This window comes from Perna viridis, chromosome 3, assembly GCF_037379345.1.
Source record: "Perna viridis isolate PV_CMFRI_1.1 ecotype Kerala chromosome 3, ASM3737934v1, whole genome shotgun sequence".
In the NCBI taxonomy this organism is placed as follows: domain Eukaryota; kingdom Metazoa; phylum Mollusca; class Bivalvia; order Mytilida; family Mytilidae; genus Perna; species Perna viridis.
This window is the reverse complement of record NC_142447.1, coordinates 9,788,866-9,806,440: the sequence shown is the minus strand read 5'-3', so window position 1 is coordinate 9,806,440 and position 17,575 is coordinate 9,788,866. Positions and strand designations below refer to the sequence as shown.

General features: G+C 32.9%; 1 protein-coding gene and 1 pseudogene across 4 annotated transcripts in view; one reads left to right on the top strand and one right to left on the bottom strand.

The window, feature by feature from the left end:
* Positions 1–8,739: 8,739 nt before the first annotated feature.
* The window catches only part of LOC148620945 (uncharacterized), a 182,464-nt gene continuing 173,628 nt past the window's right edge, over positions 8,740–17,575 (bottom strand). For all 4 annotated transcript variants that reach the window (XM_088574867.1, XM_088574868.1, XM_088574866.1 and 1 more), the window contains 3 exons: positions 16,862–16,964; positions 15,474–15,644; positions 8,740–12,038 (listed from right to left, as the gene is read on the bottom strand). In XM_088574867.1, the coding sequence (XP_088430993.1) occupies positions 15,488–15,644; positions 16,862–16,964 (260 nt within the window). In that variant the 3' untranslated portion in view covers positions 8,740–12,038; positions 15,474–15,487. The remainder of the gene's footprint in view (positions 12,039–15,473; positions 15,645–16,861; positions 16,965–17,575) is intronic.
* On the top strand, positions 11,935–15,329 carry LOC148620947 (zinc finger protein 862-like; annotated as a pseudogene).

Here is a 17,575-nt window from a genome sequence, read left to right as displayed (position 1 = left end):
GACATCACAAATAGAAGAAAAGTTTATAAGTTCAGAGTTCGTCTTATTTTCTAAAGAAAAACCTTTCACCTTACAGGTTTCTTTTCCTGAAGCCGTTTTATAGGCATAATTTTTGGGACCGCCGGACGCCGGTGATGTGTCCGTCTTCCTATGAAATTTGGTTTGTCAACTGACCCAAGTAATTCCCAATCGGAAGCCTATTCGTGATAGTTTCATCTTTATCGCGAAAGATTATTGAGTCCGTGTCCACGTAAAGTGCATTTTTATCGGTTTGCTCCAATAATCCATAAAGTTTTATTCTTGCCCAGCCAGTACTGAAAGCTTCAATGAATATGTTAGTTTTGAAATCCATGGGTTGAAAGAACGGATCATCCAAATACTCTATCTGTACTAAATCTTTACTGATTATGTGGAAGTCCCTGACATCCTTTCGAGGAATAGACAGTAACTGAAAGAATTTATCTCCCTCTTTCTCGTGAAAAAAAGAGGCCTGCTTCATATTTAAACGTTGTCCAAATTTTCCCCAAAAACTGTTTAAACACATCTTTTGCCAGACTGCGGAGTCCTGGATTTTTTCTAATATTGTCATCATCTAATTGTATTCCTTCGTTTCTGGCGGAATCTGCTATTGTAATCCATTTTCTGTTGATCCGTTTGACATTCCTCGGGAAACCCTCAGGTCTCTTGTTTGATTTTAAAAAACATGTTCACATAACCATCAAAGAGACCAAACTTCCCCGTCAAATGGCCCTTTCGTCGTCTGTACAGATGCTGTCTCCCTGGTTTTCGTTATCGGCACTTTTTACAGAGTGGAAACTTCAATTTTTCATTGGAAATATATGGTAAAACGGGATAATACAGACTTCTGTTGGGCACGACCTTTACCTTAGCCAACCTGAAATAATGGAAAATCCGATGTGATGATGACGGGATGTCCTATGGGATATTTAGCATACTTGTTGACACTGGGATACAAGCTGAAATATGTATATAAAAAAACCCATAGAATGCAAGTAAATGGTTCAAATCATTTATAGCTATAACGTCGTACTGTTTGTTTTTTTTTCTGAAAGAAAAATTACCTTGTGAAGTCATAATATTCGATGGTCTCCCCTGGTTCTGTACATTGATGATACAGTTTGATTGCATTTGTCCTACCACAAAAAAAACTATCCCTAACATTCAAACGGTCTGTGGCATCTAACGCAGATACATAGTCTCTCATCGAGTCATCAGTGGCCAGTTGTTGATGAAATTCGTTTTCCCAGATGCTCACATACTCGTACCCTAGACGTCTCAGTTAACTTTCTTTCTTTCTGGTTAAGTAATACAGTTCATTTATGGAATGTTAGTCACGTGGTGTGTTGTCTTTGTTCTATCGTGACGGTAACAAGAGGGAGAACCATGGAAACAGCAACCTATATGAAGAGAAAAATATATTATCGAACATTATGAATATTATACAGTTTAACTAATGGATCATTTTCATGTACATTTTCAGTAAACATATCATACACCTGTTTCATTGACATTTTACAATATATTCTCATCAGTGCAAAAAATACAACATACAGTCCACAAACATTGGATATGTTAGATTGTAATTGTCTCTGTATAGGTGTGCATTTGATGCTGTTGTCGTGGATGAATATGGATAGGTCGCTTCCGTAAAACTCCACAGGTTTTCCAAGACTATCAAAATATTCGGCTTTCGACAGACTATAAAAAATTATTCATATCCAGTGTTTGCCGGGATTGACAATAAACAATTGTGGATATTGACCCTTAACAAAAGGTGGTAAATTGTTAACGTCTGTAATACGAATAGATACTTTCTTTAAACATTCATAGTCTGATAGCAATATTGATAACTGTTCTGCATTCATGGTTCTACTATTTTGATGTTTCTTGTTTCGTCGCAGGTTAAAATAGCCTGTGATTGATAATAACACAGACAATTTATAACTTCCGTTCTGGCCACACTGAACCGCATTTCTAGTCTAGCGTTCCCATGTCGTACGAGATTAAGGAAATATTCTTGGAAGTCGGAAGGATCTAAGGTAAATACAATGAATGTATATCTTTTCCCAAAATCATATAATGTTATGTTTAACCCCATATCTTTCTGCCATTTGTCGCATATTTCAAAAAGCCTGACGTATGCTGCAGTATAATTTCTGTTATTGCTGAAATCAAGGTTGAGTGGTGATCGATATACTTCTACACCGTTGACTTTCAAAGCAACATTTGACATGTTAAAGTGTTGAAAATTGAAAGGGTTGGCTGTGTAATCACCGTTTGCTGCTTTTTGGGTAACAAGCCCAAAGACTACCTTGGATGGTAGTGCTTTCGGAAACAAAGAATCCCAAAAGAATTCAGTCGATCTTTAGGTATTACACTCTGTATCACGTGACTTCTGTTAATCAAATACTGGGCAGGCGATTCCTGAATTTGACGTCTGTGGTTTAAAATGACACCTGGATCCACTTTCACTCTAGCACCTCCAATATCTTTACTTTGTATTTACTAGAAAAAAATATTAAATATATATATAAACAAAAATGATGTGTATTATATCATATAAAGTAAGTATTATGCCTCATATATTTTATATGTTTAAATCATCATAGTTATGTAAACAATTCATATAAAGAATATTAAAGTAACAAATGAAACCGCCAAATACACAGCCAAAGTCATAACTAACATATGATAATTATATGTAATTATTGGCTTGGTATTGTATGATATATCATATGATTATCATATTGTAATCTGTTAACTCATATCATGCTTGATTCATATTGTAGTCTGTTAAATCATATCATGATTCATAAAATAATCATATTTTGTATTTCATATGTTTCATATACATGGCACTTTTGGCTGTGTGTAATGTACCATGGAAGAAAAAAAAACATGCTTAGATCTAATAATAAGTTGAAATAATTGCATGTCCATGTGCTACTATGTGCAAAGGGAACAAACTTTTAATAATTGAAACAAAACTATAATTTGAATAATGAAAATGTAGGGCAATATTGATATTTTTTTTTTATTTTGAATATTTTTTTTTGTCATCATCAAAACATTTGACTGGGGCTTTTATTGTCTTGGGTTGTAATGATGGGAAGAAAATGAATCAACAGATTAAGGCATTATTGAGTGATCTAAATTCAGAATATCTTTTTTATATGACCATTATTGTTTTGTTTTTTTTTCCATTATAAAGCAAAAATACCTACGAAAAACATGAAATTCTCTTTTTTTTTTTAAATATAGTTTTTGAAAATTCAAATACCTCAAGATGGCCAGCCATCTGTAACAAAAGAGTTTCATATTTTTCAACAAATGTGAGACTTCATAATGAATATATGAGTATAAACAGACAATCATAAATAGCAGGAAAGATATTTCAATAGGTGTAAAATAAGGTTTCTAAATGAGCCATATAGGTTTCCAACTCAAATTCAGCATCTTTTGTGATACAATACAGTGGTGTTAATCAATAAAAGGTTAGGTACACAGAACCACTAAACAATCCATGAACATAAGCATAACAAGTTTATGTTATTTTGACATGGATCCAGGCAAAAGCCTCCAATTCATGGGAATGATAAGTTAAATAGAAGGCAATATTCCGACATAAGACCAAAATAAATTAATTGTGTTTCCTACCCCCCCCATCCCCCTTTCCCCCCCAAAAAAATAGGGGGGAAATTATTTCTTTTATTGTTTAAAACAGTTAATAAGCTGCACTGATGGCATAGTTGTGTAAGCAATCCTACTTTCAGTGTCGATTGCGTTTGGATTCACTGGAATAATATAAGAATGTCTGAAACGGCCGTGTAGTACTCTCCCACCTGGATTTTTAAATCGTCTGTACTGGTATGGGTTAAATTTACTTTTAGCCATGTTTTTGTAAAATCTTTCCCAGGTGAGTAGGTCGGTCACGAAAGTTCATCTCATATCACAAAAGGAAATTTCTTAAAGTGAAGTGTTACGGTCACTCTCCCTTTGAGAAATGAAGCATCTTGTCCTTTATTATCTTTTATATAAATATGGATATGTTGTATTCCTCCCAGTCTTACAGGTATGCAATAGGGATGATCGTAAATGACGTTATTTTGCTTTACGTTGTCGAAAAATATTCTTCTCAGTAAAGGCTGTTCATTATTTCCTATAAAACTAACCTGACATATGTATGAAAAAAATGAACAGTTCTGAAGGTGACCTCCATCATGTCGTTCAGCTATGCTGAATTCGATAAGAGCCATCACCATGTAACCATCTAAATGTATGGGTCGGTTTAATTTTATTCTGAAATTGAATGGTTTGCTCTCTGAAGATAACTCTTTTGCGTCCTCTGATGATGCAACTACTCTAAGACTCATTTTTTCGTTAAATGACCTAAAACCCTTGTACACTTTTATTTTATGTCTTTGATTGACTTCTTGATAATCCAAGAATTAAATTTAGACGGCCACCCTAACCATTTCACCAATACCTGTTCCTTTCCATCAAATTTTCGTTTCTTCATAATCTTTTCTATTTGATACATTTTTGAATTGGATTTGTATATCTTTTGTCTTCAAAGTTTTAATGACCCTTTCTGCATAATTACTTTTGATTTGAGAATTATGTGTTTAAAAGACGTTAATTTTTTCTGTTTTCAAGTATTTCTTTACGTTCGATTTAAATTCACCTCCTTGATCAAAACGAATCGTTTTTGGTTTCCTGACGTCCTCTGTAAAAATGGATTTCAAAGCCACAGCTACTGTTTCACTTTTTTTTATCTTTTAAATGTCTGACTATCAGATATCTTGAAAATATATCGATTAAAATCAATACGAACTTAATTCCATTGTTATATTTTGAAACATTTTCCATTGACAATAACAATAACAAATAATAATTGGTTTATATTTGTATCAATAACCAATACCGTATTGAAGTACGAATTTATATGCATGTAAAATAAACATTACTACTTCTATATATATGTGAAACAGTATATTTAGAAAATAATGTTCTACCTCATTTGTTAATATCTATGTCAATAATCATTGTCGTATTATAGAACCAATTTATATGCAGATAGAAAACAAAACAAAACTACATCAACATAAATATATTACTTTTAATATTTTTCTATATATAGTATAGTTTTCTTACAACATGGTAAGTATCCTTGAATATCATAATCGCAGAACAGTTTTTACATTTTGAGTATATAATTGTTATTCAATATTTGGAAACAGCATTGCACTCATGATTTCAAAATTTCCTTCTTGATTTTGACTTATTTCTCCCTCTTCATTTTCTTGAAAGGGATAACATTCTTTAAAATATGGAGGTTATAGTTATATACGGTAAAGATAGGCATTTACTTTATATCTATATGTATATGTTCGTGATACTTCCAGTAAAGTGTTTGATCACATTTCGCGTTGTGAGGTTTGTATTTTCAAAATTTGAGAAATATAGACATATATAAGGTAACATAATTTACATTCTTGGGTAACTTGTACATTTATTGAAAAATGTTGCTGGTTATAATACATGTTTATTTAATAAATCATCATGACTATATAGTGTAAGTACTTATGGGAAATACTTGCTAAAATTTTATACATGAGGGCATGTATACATAAACATTTGTTGGGGTTGTTTAACCTCCTTTGTGATATTTAAATTATATTATAATAGGTGTTAAATATTTCTAGGGTTGTTTAGCCTCTTGAGAATATAATGCAGAGGTTATATATGTTGGGTTACCCCGACACCCTTCACAACTTAATGTGGGTTATAATAAGGTTAGAAATAACATGTTGTGGGTGATCAAATTTGTTGACCAAAATGTAGGGGTTATAACTATATATATAAATATTATATACATGTTGGGTTAGTTGAACCTCCATTAACAGCGTAATTGGTTTCTCTGTCATCAGAATTATAACTCCTATATTTCGAAACAGTCGTTGATTTAAATTTAGGGGTTATAACTATATATGGTAGAGATTATATACATGATTACTTTACACCTTAAGGGGGGTTTTAATCCGGTTGAAAATATGGGGGTTATAATTGTGAAGATGGGAGACAAGGAGCTGTTGGGTTACTTATACCCCCTTTACACCTTAATGGGGGTTATAATCCGGTTGAAAATATGGGGGTTATAATTGTGAAGATGGGAGACACGGAACCCCCTAATAGTAGTCATACCAAGTTCCAATTCATTCCCTTCTGTGATGCTCTCTAAAAACTGGACAAACATCATTGGAAGGAAAATAATAAGACCAAGTTTTAAGTTGTGCTTGCAAGCAAGTCACATAAGTCCCCCCACGTTCCTCGTATAGGACCAAAACCCAAAATTTTGATATTTGCATGTAATATTGAGCTAAATTAACATAAAGTTTTGATGAATTATCAAATCAAATCAAATGTTCAAATGATCCATTATTACTTCAATTCTTTGATCTATATAACTGATTTTAACCTTTAAATGTATACTGTTTTGGTACATTCAAATTTGGGAAGCGTACTTGTTGGTATGGCAGTTTCTAAGAAGTACACTGCTAGTTATTAACATTTACACTGAGATTTTCTCTATACATATTTTCTGAAATTTCCGGACAGCCAATAGTAAACAATAATAGAATTCAAAAACTGCTGAGCGCCAATTAAAATTTACAATAAATAACAGAAGTCCAGGATTCACTGTATTCCTTCACCAAAAATTCCATAACTTGACAGAATCGTCACTCCCGAACGTTTTACAATAGTTGCTATCCCCTCTTAAGAGAATAATACCAGAAGCTCAGAGGCCTTTCACTATTCCTGCTTAATTTTGTTTCGTGGGCCACGTGGTTTTCCGAGAAGATAAAAATATGATTTCCCAATTTCTTTAATTTTCAGTCTTTTTTACATACATTAACAAAATTGTTACAATATAGATTTGGTACTTTTAAATCAATAATATAAGACCAGTGAAAAACAGGCGCCGATTTCAATTTAAGCAGGTCCCGATTTGACCAGGTGCCGAAGTGATCATATCTGGTTCCGAAGTGACTAGAATTCACAAATAGCATGGCTGACAGCAAAGTGAAAGTAGGAAAGTTGCGATTGAAAAGTACACATTTCGCAACAGTAACAGTGTATGACACACAATTTACGTGATATATGTAAAATATCGAGTTACTGAAATGAAATGATTTCATTTGATAGAATTCTGAATTGTTATTTTGTAGATCTCATCAAACTCTATCACCACACCAATTGTCAAGTTCCTGGCCACCTAGGTTTCCGAGATATCGCAATATCCTAAATTATTACCTGTCCCCCTTTTCCGCCAAAGTGCCCCTCCTTTCAAAATATTTTTTGCGGTATGCACGTCTGTGGGGTGAGGCCCAACTTCTTAGCATGTTTTCTTCCAATGCCTCCGTTAGTGTCCAAGAAAACGTGAGGACAAATTCACCGGTAAGAAAAATAATAATAGTTTTTTGAGAAACGTATCGTCAATGGAACGGGTTATAATTAATCGAGGCAGCATAAAGAACCTAGATATAGAATTTCATCGAAATGGAACTTTGAAATTTTTTATCGCGGTGGCGGTCATTTTGAAAATGGTGACCGGAACGTAACTCCGATTGCCTATTGAGCCACATATTATTAATCAGGACGGTTCAGAGAACCAAGATATCAAGACATGTTTGAATTTTCGACCGTGTTGGCGGCCATTTTGAAAATTAAAAAAGACGCACACAATTTTTTTTTCAGAATTTTGTTTGGCCTATTGGGCTTAATATATATACCAAGCTTGGTCGAATTCTGATCAGCAGTTTTTGAGATATTTGATGTTCCAAAGCCGGTGTAAAAAATGGGTACCTGTAGTCCGGCGGCCATTTTCAAAAATGGCGGCAGCCGGAAATTTTTCCCCGAAGTTTTGCATCCTTCGAAGAGTAGTTCGACTTATTATCTTTAAACAATCCTAATTTCGGGGATTTGATACATCGCATCTACCCAAAAGAACTTGAGATAAGGATACTACAGACACTGTGAAGTCAGCCTCATATCTTGACGTACACTTAGAAATTGATGGTAAAGGAAAACTATTGACCAAACTTAACAACAAACGTGATGACTTTTCATTCAAAATTGTCAACTTTCCTTTCGTCTGTGGCAACATTCCTTCGGCTCCTTCGTGTGGAATGTTCATATCACAACTCATACGTTATGCCAGAGCTTGCCGAAACTATGCAGACGTTTTGTATCACGCTAGAAGTCTAACAAACAGGCTTCTGGAACAGGGTTATGTTGCTACAAGATTGAAGTCATCACTACAGAAGTTTTATGGTCGTCATCATGAACTCGTGGATCGTTATGGTGTATCCATCAGCACCATGAAAACTGATTTATTCAACGGGTCATAGTTTTCCTTTCCTTGTTTGTCTACCCCTGACTTGACTTTTCATGAGCAACTCGGCGGGTGTTTCTAGAAAAGCAGAGGACGCTCACCCTACCGGTGCACCTGGTCCATGCTCCCAGTTTTTATTGGAGTCCGAGTTGCTCATTTACTTTTGTTACTTTGTATGTATGGTTTTGGTTACTTTATGTTCTTTGTTGTGTATGTCTGTTTTCCATGTCTGGTCTTTGTCCCTGGATTACATTCTTTTGATTACCGCTGTGGCCTTGGTTCCCTTGGTTACTCTTTAAAGGCATAAGACAATAAAAAGATGGTTAGAACATTTCCTGATAATATTTACTAGAAAAAATATTAAATATATATATAAACAAAAATGATGTGTATTATATCATATAAAGTAAGTATTATGCCTCATATATTTTATATGTATAAATCATCATAGTTATGTAAACAATTCATATAAAGAATATAAAAGTAACAAATGAAACCGCCAAATACACAGCCAAAGTCATAACTAACATATGATAATTATATGTAATTATTGGCTTGGTATTGTATGATATATCATATGATTATCATATTGTAATCTGTTAACTCATATCATGCTTGATTCATATTGTAATCTGTTAAATCATATCATGATTCATAAAATAATCATATTTTGTATTTCATGTTTCATATACATGGCACTTTTGGCTGTATGTAATGTACCATGGAAGAAAAAAAAACATGCTTAGATCTAATAATAAGTTGAAATAATTGCATGTCCATGTGCTACTATGTGCAAAGGGAACAAACTTTTAATAATTGAAACAAAACTATAATTTGAATAATGAAAATGTAGGGCAATATTGATATTTTTTTTTATTTTGAATATTTTTTTTTGTCATCATCAAAACATTTGATTGGGGCTTTTATTGTCTTGGGTTGCCATGATGGGAAGAAAATGAATCAACAGATTAAGGCATTATTGAGTGATCTAAATTCAGAATATCTTTTTTATATGACCATTATTGTTTTGTTTTTTTTTTCATTGTAAAGCAAAAATACCTACGAAAAACATGAAATTCTCTTTTTTTTTAAATATAGTTTTTGAAAATTCAAATACCTCAAAGATGGCCAGCCATCTGTAACAAAAGTTTCATATTTTTCTACAAATGTGAGACTTCATAATGAATATATAAGTATAAACAGACAATCATAAATAGCAGGAAAGATATTTCAATAGGTGTAAAATAAGGTTTCTAAATGAGCCATATAGGTTTCCAACTCAAATTCAGCATCTTTTGTGATACAATACAGTGGTGTTAATCAATAAAAGGTTAGGTACACAGAACCACTAAACAATCCATGAACATAAGCATTACAAGTTTATGTTATTTTGACATGGATCCAGGCAAAAGCCTCCAATTCATGGGAATGATAAGTTAAATAGAAGGCAATATTCCGACATAAGACCAAAATAAATTAATTGTGTTTCCTACCCCCCCCCCCTTTCCCCCCAAAAAAAAATAGGTATGGTGTGTAGGTAAAACATTAATTATTTCTTTTATTGTTTAAAACAGTTAATAAGCTGCACTGATGCCGAAAAGCCAAACAATGCTGGCTGCTTACAATCTTGATTCTTTACACAAGTGTATAAGCAGTATTATCTCACACTTTGCAGAAAATCAATGATATCATAAAAGCAAAATGAGGATTTTGAAAGGCTTCATCTGGCTAAAGCTGTATGATGACTGAAGGCATCATGAAACAAGAAAAAAAAGTATTTTTTAATGGAGTTGCAAACTTTGCTTTATTGTTTCATACTAATACTTAAAAAGTATTTGTTATAAATTAAAATTTTCATTTCATGAATTGAGTTTGAGAAAAATAAACAGGGCCAAAATGTGCCAATTCTTGAACTCTAAAGAAGCTTCCTGTGATATATAATTTGAAGAAAAAATCATTTAGCAAAGTATATTTAAAGATACAATTATGGACTTCACAAATGAGTCCATGTATTACAAAAAGATGGATTTCATTTAGATATATATACATTAAAATAATTATGGAATGATATACACTCAGAATGATTAGATAATTCACTTTTCCAATATTAAAGCAGAAATATAACACAAACATATCATCAAAGTAGATATAACATATAAACTTCAAAGATGCAATCAATTCTAACATGTTTCAATAGCTTAATCAACATATGATAACTTTATTTTCAGAATACTGCAAAAAACAGTTAACAAAGAAACAATTGTTTAAGTACCTCTGTCTAAGAATCAGGCAAAATATGTATAAGAAGTGGCACATGAAGAAAAAAAAGCTGAGATTTTATTGCAGCATCGAAGTACTTATACCTCAAAACCTCAAGAGATAATCGTCAAAGTGTTTGTAAAGTCTGCTTTTAAGATATTGATAGGTCAAATTTAGTTGAAATACACTACAGCTACATAAGCAGTAAAAAATATCTATGTCATAGATGCTTGTTTTCCAGATGCATTGAATATGAGACGAAAAAATACCAAATTCAGAAAAATGATGTGCTGCCCATTGCCTAATTCCTACCCAAAATGGCACTTAAGAATCATACTGTTCCAGAACAAGGTGAAAAAAAATTGAACATATCAAAGAAACACAAAAAAACAAGTTTTTATTAGAAAACGTTCACATGAAATTGATTAGAAAAATAGATTTGAACATTATTCACAATACTGCAACTTACATGTTATCTCAATTTCTAATATAAACTGTGGGACTATGGACTTGAGACAAATTTCTACTAAACATACCTAGCATATTTACTTTGGCATAGATTACAAATTTGGGACTTGTAAATACAGTTTTGTATATTTTATTTGCCTCTATAATAACCTTTGTTTAAATGAATTGATTAGTCTTGTCTCTTCATGAAAATTATTTGATTCTACTTCTGTTTAAAAAAGTTTTTTTTTCCAAGTATGGCACATTTTATAATTAATAAATTCTGTGAAGTACTACACATCCAAAGTATTGGAAACAAGCTATTCCATAGAGAAATGCAAAAATAAAAAATACTTCATTAAAATTAGTTATTTTGGCAGATGTAAAAATGCCAACAATTTACTTCAAATCTATCCAATAATATGTGGTGCATTCTTTTCAAATTAATTTTTAAAAAATGTCACAAAAGTTCATAATGAATATTATATTTGGTGATCTAGATTTACTGACAAAAAAACACAAAGAAAATGTAACTCCAAAATATCCTGCATAACAGGTTGAGATTTTACACAAAACAAAATTTTAATAGAGTCATTAGTTATGACATCATAATAGAAAATAGCACTGTGACATCATGAATTATTCATTTACAACTTCACAGTCTTTTCAAGTAAAGTAATCAACATAAACCCACTAAAAGACAGGCACATATATGTAAGTAGCTCTCTCAATGAAATACAAAACAAATAGGTCCTTTGTTCTTTACAAAGTATCTTTTAACATCTTATTTATTTATTTTATCTGCACTAAACATGGTATATGCCTCATATGGTGAAGTGATTAATATTGATAATAATGTCAAGAGAGGAAATCACCCTCGGGCTTTCAGAACTCTGATTGTCAGTTAAATCTGTTTCTGAAAATATAAAACAAATTAGATGATTCATGCTTGGTTTTAACATTTTATACAGTACATGTATATCATACTATTGTGACATGTATTTTCCTTTTCATTATTGAAACCAACTTCTTCAATTCAACTCATGATCCAGGGTCAAAGGTTACTAAAAAATTACCATTCAGCAGTAAGACATCATGGAGCAACCACTTACAAAGTTTATAGCGTTCAAAAGCGGAATGGACAAAAAATTTTCTTTAGTAAATACCATGATACAGAAATCAATGCCATGTACTGTAGAGATTGCAAGACCGCTAAACTCAGTGATTCCTTCACCATAGGGTGTCAGACAATGCTCAAAGATAACATTCAAAAACAAATCAAGAGCACTGATCACAAGAGGGCAGTTCAGACCAAAACAATGAGATTTGACTGAGACTAAAGGGTAGCCACTGCCAATAAACATCATGAAAAAGAGGTGACAGCAGCAATGACCAACATCATCTGGATGGCAAAACACAACTTGTCCTCATTGTTGTACAACGGCGTCAATGACTTGCTCAAATTCCATGTATGTTGTTGTCTCAGTGATTTATTCAATAAAATAAAATTAAGATACACCCCCTCCAATAGTTCTATAACATAAGCATTCGCAGGCAACAGGCACTTATTTTGTCATTTCCTATCATCCTTTTCGTTTTTACACAATGGTTCAGCTAAATAGAAAAATGAAAATGCCAATGGATACTGATAAATGAAGAGCCTGGAACCTATGAAGGCTTATGTTATAAGACTACTCCCTCTAATATAAGTATTTTCAAGATTGAAATGTGAAAACATAGAAATTTAATGAAATATTGATGAGTTCATACATTTTAAATTTGACAATCATTTTATGATACAGAAAATACGTATTTCAATGTCTTGTATGAAGTAAGCTAGTGTTAGACAATGAAAATTTCGAAATTGTAAACCTGACATACATAATTTCTTCCATGTGACAGGCCACTTAAGTATGATGAAATGTGAAATACATATATATATATTAGGTATTAGAGACTGTTACATCAATGTAAAAGGCAAAGAATGCCAAATACACAAGTCCTGACTCCATAGGTGACATGCAACACGCACTTACCAAAGTGGTTGATGAAGAGATGATCAAAGATCTGCAAGTCTCAAATTACTATTCAGTAATGCTAGACAAGTCTACTGACTGCACTACAGAGAAGACATATATATTAAAGACAATGTCTCTGTAACTAGATTTTTATCAATAGTTGAACTTTCTCAGGCTACTTCTGAATGTATTTTTACTGCTGTAAGAACACTTTTTGATTTGTTCAAGTTAGATTTTCTAAATGCATTTCCATTTCCACAGATAGTGCCAGTGTTTTGACTGGTGTTAGATCTGGTGTTACAATTAAATTTGCTGAGCAGAACTCGTTTATTATCAAGACTCATTGTATTGCTTATAGACTAGCCTTAGCTTCGTCTCAGGCTGTTAATTCTTACTTAAATAAATACTTAATGAAGTTTACAAATACATGTACTACCATCATTCATGTAAACATATGTCAGAGTTAAAAGTTATGACCACTATTCTTGACAAGGCAGAAAAGAGGTTTCAAGAAGTGTTTAAGCACAAGGTGGTTGTCCTTTGAAGGAGTTGTTTGTTCTCTCTTGCATAACTTTGATATCTTGATTAGTTGTTTGTTGGTAGATGAGGAGGGTGGCAATGTTATTGCTGGAAGCTTGGTTAGATTTCTCTCTACTAGAGTTCTTGGCTGTCTCTCATTTTATGGCTGATGTTATGAGCATAGTTTGTAGAGTCAGTAGAGTGTTTCTGTGGGAGGATCTTACCTTTTCTGTAGTTAAGGGTGTCATTGACCATGTTTGTGCTGCTATTCTTGGTATGAAGACTACTGTTGGTCCTAGGTTGGAATATTTCCTCTCCCAGGTGCCTTCTGAGGTTCAGGACAGTAGTAACTTTCTCTTTGGTGGTAATCTTAACAAGGATAGTGCTACTCAGAGGTCAAATTTTGAGAGTCACAGGGTTAAGTTCATTGATCACTTGGTATTGAATTTCCAGGGTTGTTTTCCTTCTCAGCAGATGTTCCAGAGTTTGTCTATCTTTGGCTCCCAGTGTTTTCCCAGTAGTAGTCAGAAGTTACTTTGTATTAGGGCAAGCAGCAAGTAGATTTTCTTTGTAGGCATTTTGTTCAGGATAAAGGTGTTCACAGGGCTGTCATTAGTAAGGTTCATTTCAGGGAGGAGTGGTTGATGTTTAGGCAGGTTTTGACAGGCTTCAGAGTGTTAGGATGGACAGTGCTTTATCATCTCTCTTATCTAAGAAGTCCTTTGCAGTTGATTATTCCAATGTGGCCAAGCTCATTTCTTTCTGTCTAGTTTCTGCTTTATCTTCTGTTGACTGTGAGAGGGGATTTAGTAGGTACAATCTCATCGAGACCTATCAGGAACTTACATTACTATTTACAAATTCTGCTGCCCACAATATGTTGTTCATGCTTTACGCAAAAATGACTAAAGACCTCAAAATCCTAGCTAAAACCCGGGACATCAAAACGATTATATCACTTCCGAAAGTTGCCAAGATGGCACTCTGATCTAATAATTTGGCCCTAACCTGTGCAAACACTTGACAGAGCAACACACTGTCACTGAATGGAAAAATTACTGGTAGTTGATCTATTTTCAACTAGAAATACTGCTTGCTCACAAAGAGGAAACCCTGATTGAATTGAGTTCAATGTAAACCCCTTTTTAAACAGATAGACAGGGTGATAATATCCCAAACTTTGTTTGAGGGGTATAATTGGATGTTTTTTTTAAGAATGTGACAAGAAAATAAGTTGATCAAACTATAAATTTAACTTCTCGTGCAATACAACTTTCATATTTATAACTTTTGGCAACTTATACATTAACAACTTTTTTTCACATGGATCACAGTCCTTTCAAGTACAGTAATCAACGTTTATTTTTTTTTAAGGCATCTGATTTACTCACTAAAGACAGGTGCATACATGTAAGTAGATCTCTCTTTCAATAAGTATGAAATACAAAAGAAATTTGTTCTTTGTTCTTTAAATATATATGCACTAAACATGGTATTCTTTTTGCCTCACATGGTAAAGTGATTAACTACTCTCATTGTCTCAAAGTGTAGAAAAACTCTGTAATTACAAAGTTGAAAGGCATCTTTTTGTTCAGTAATACAATATCATTTCATAAGGTTTTCCATATTGGCTTAGTTATTGGTCCGAGGCTAGCCATATTTGTTGGGTAAAAGCTGATTTGACAGCTAGATCCTGTTTTGGTGCACTTTTGTCTTTTGTATTGTATTGTCAGTATTTGAACATTAGTTAATAAATACTTTGATGACATTGTTTCTAGATCAATCTGTAATTAAGTATCAACTATTATACTAACCATGCTAGTTGTCATCACTGCAGACACGGAATAACTTTTGCAGATATATCAAATGGAATAACTTCATTGAGAAGGTTTATCAGTGTACTATAAGTTGCCTGATCTATTTCTGATGAACATCCATACTGTGGAAGATTACTCTTTACACATTCATTTATTTGGTCTAGGTTGCTGATAATAAATATAGAGATCAATAAGTTACAATTGAATGATGATTTTTACAATTTTAAAAAAGCCTTCTATTCATTAACAACACTTATCCTAGACCTTGTACCCCAAGGTACCAAGTTAGCTAAATTGCTAGCAAGGTATTCAAAGGGGCTCATTAAGGATAATTCCAAATACATGAAAACCTTTTTTATTTGTCTTTTGTAGCCTGTTTTGTGAAAAATTTCACAAAGATCTTATTACAGCAAGATTATGTACAATTACTGATAATGAAAGAGTAATCAAGGAAACCAAGATCCTAGCTGAAGTCACAAGAACACAGGGACAAAGACCAGACATGGAAAACAGGCACACACACAACAAAGAATATAAACTAACCAAGATAATACATACAAAGTAACAAAAGTAAACAACTTGGACTCCACTAAAAACTTGGAGCATGGACCAGGTACACTGGTAGGGTAAGAGTCCTCTACTTTTCTAGAAACACCCACCAAATCGCTCATAAAAAAGTTCAGTCCAGGGTAGACAAAAAAGGGAAGGAAAACTATGACACATTGAACAAATCAGTTTTCATGGTGCAGATATATACATCGTAATGATCCACCAGTTCATGATGACGACCATAAACCTTCAATCTTGTAGCAACATAACCCTGTTCCAGAAACCTAATTGTAAGAGGTCTAGCATGATGCAAAAATTCTTCATAGTTACGGCATGCGCTGGCATAACGTTATATGCAGGTGCTGAAGGGATTTTGGCACAGATGAAAGAAAAGTTGACAAAACGGAATGAAAAATCATTGTGTTTGTTGTATAGTTAGGTCAATAGTTTTCCTTTACCATCAATCTCTAAGTGAAGGTCAAGATATGAGCCAGACTTCACATGTCTGTAGGATCCTTCATCTTAATTTCTTTGGGATAGATGTGATGTACCAAATCCCCAAAACTACTGATTTGTTAACGATAATATGTCATTTATATAGCAGAAACTGAGATTAAAGGACCTAGAAATTAGTTAATTAAACAACGAAAAGATATTCTTCTTGAGCCCCATCCGCCTGACCTGGTTTTATGGTTAAGCTACTTAGTTTACTTGTAATTTTATGGGTTGTATGGTTCTTGTTATTGAATTAAAAAAAAACGTTTCATGTGGATGGACCAGGAAACAACATGTACATCCAAAAAAACATAATTGCATTATATCTAAAAATATCTTACCGACAGAAGGTGTCTTGATCATCACTCTCTTTTAATTTTGAAAGCTCTGCTGAACACATTTGAGGAGCCCACATCCTGAAGAAATCTAAGCTTTTACACAAATCTGAAATAAAACCAAAGACATGATTTTTGATGCGATATAAATCAGACATGATGCTCTCAGCTGAAAAAAACACAGAAATCAAAAATCAGTAATATTGAATACAATATAAACACAAGAGTTACAACAGCAAAATTCTAACTGAATTAAGAAAGCAAATTCTATTCTAAAATGAATAAAGACCATGCTTGATTCAATTTCTACTATATGAAAATTCAATATTCTGATGACATGGTTTTTTTTTTTCATGTATTTAAATATTTGTTGCATTATCATTTAATAGGCTTCATGCCTTAAGAATAATAGGATAACTATATTAAGAATGATTAAGATTAAACTTGTGTGTGCAACATGTTCCACTCACTTGTAAAACCTAGGCATTCTTTGGCACTCATTATCATATTTTAGTTACTCCCAATAACCACTTGAAAATCTTATTTATTATAAAGATTTTCTCCATTTTTGGTTGCTATTTTCAACATTAGATGTAAATTTTGAGAACAGCAGATTGATCTTCATTTTGTGAAATTTAGGAGGGAGAAAGTCTGAGAGTAAAATTACCAAATTTATTTCACAAATATGAATTATCGAAAAATTTTACACAGGGAAAAGTC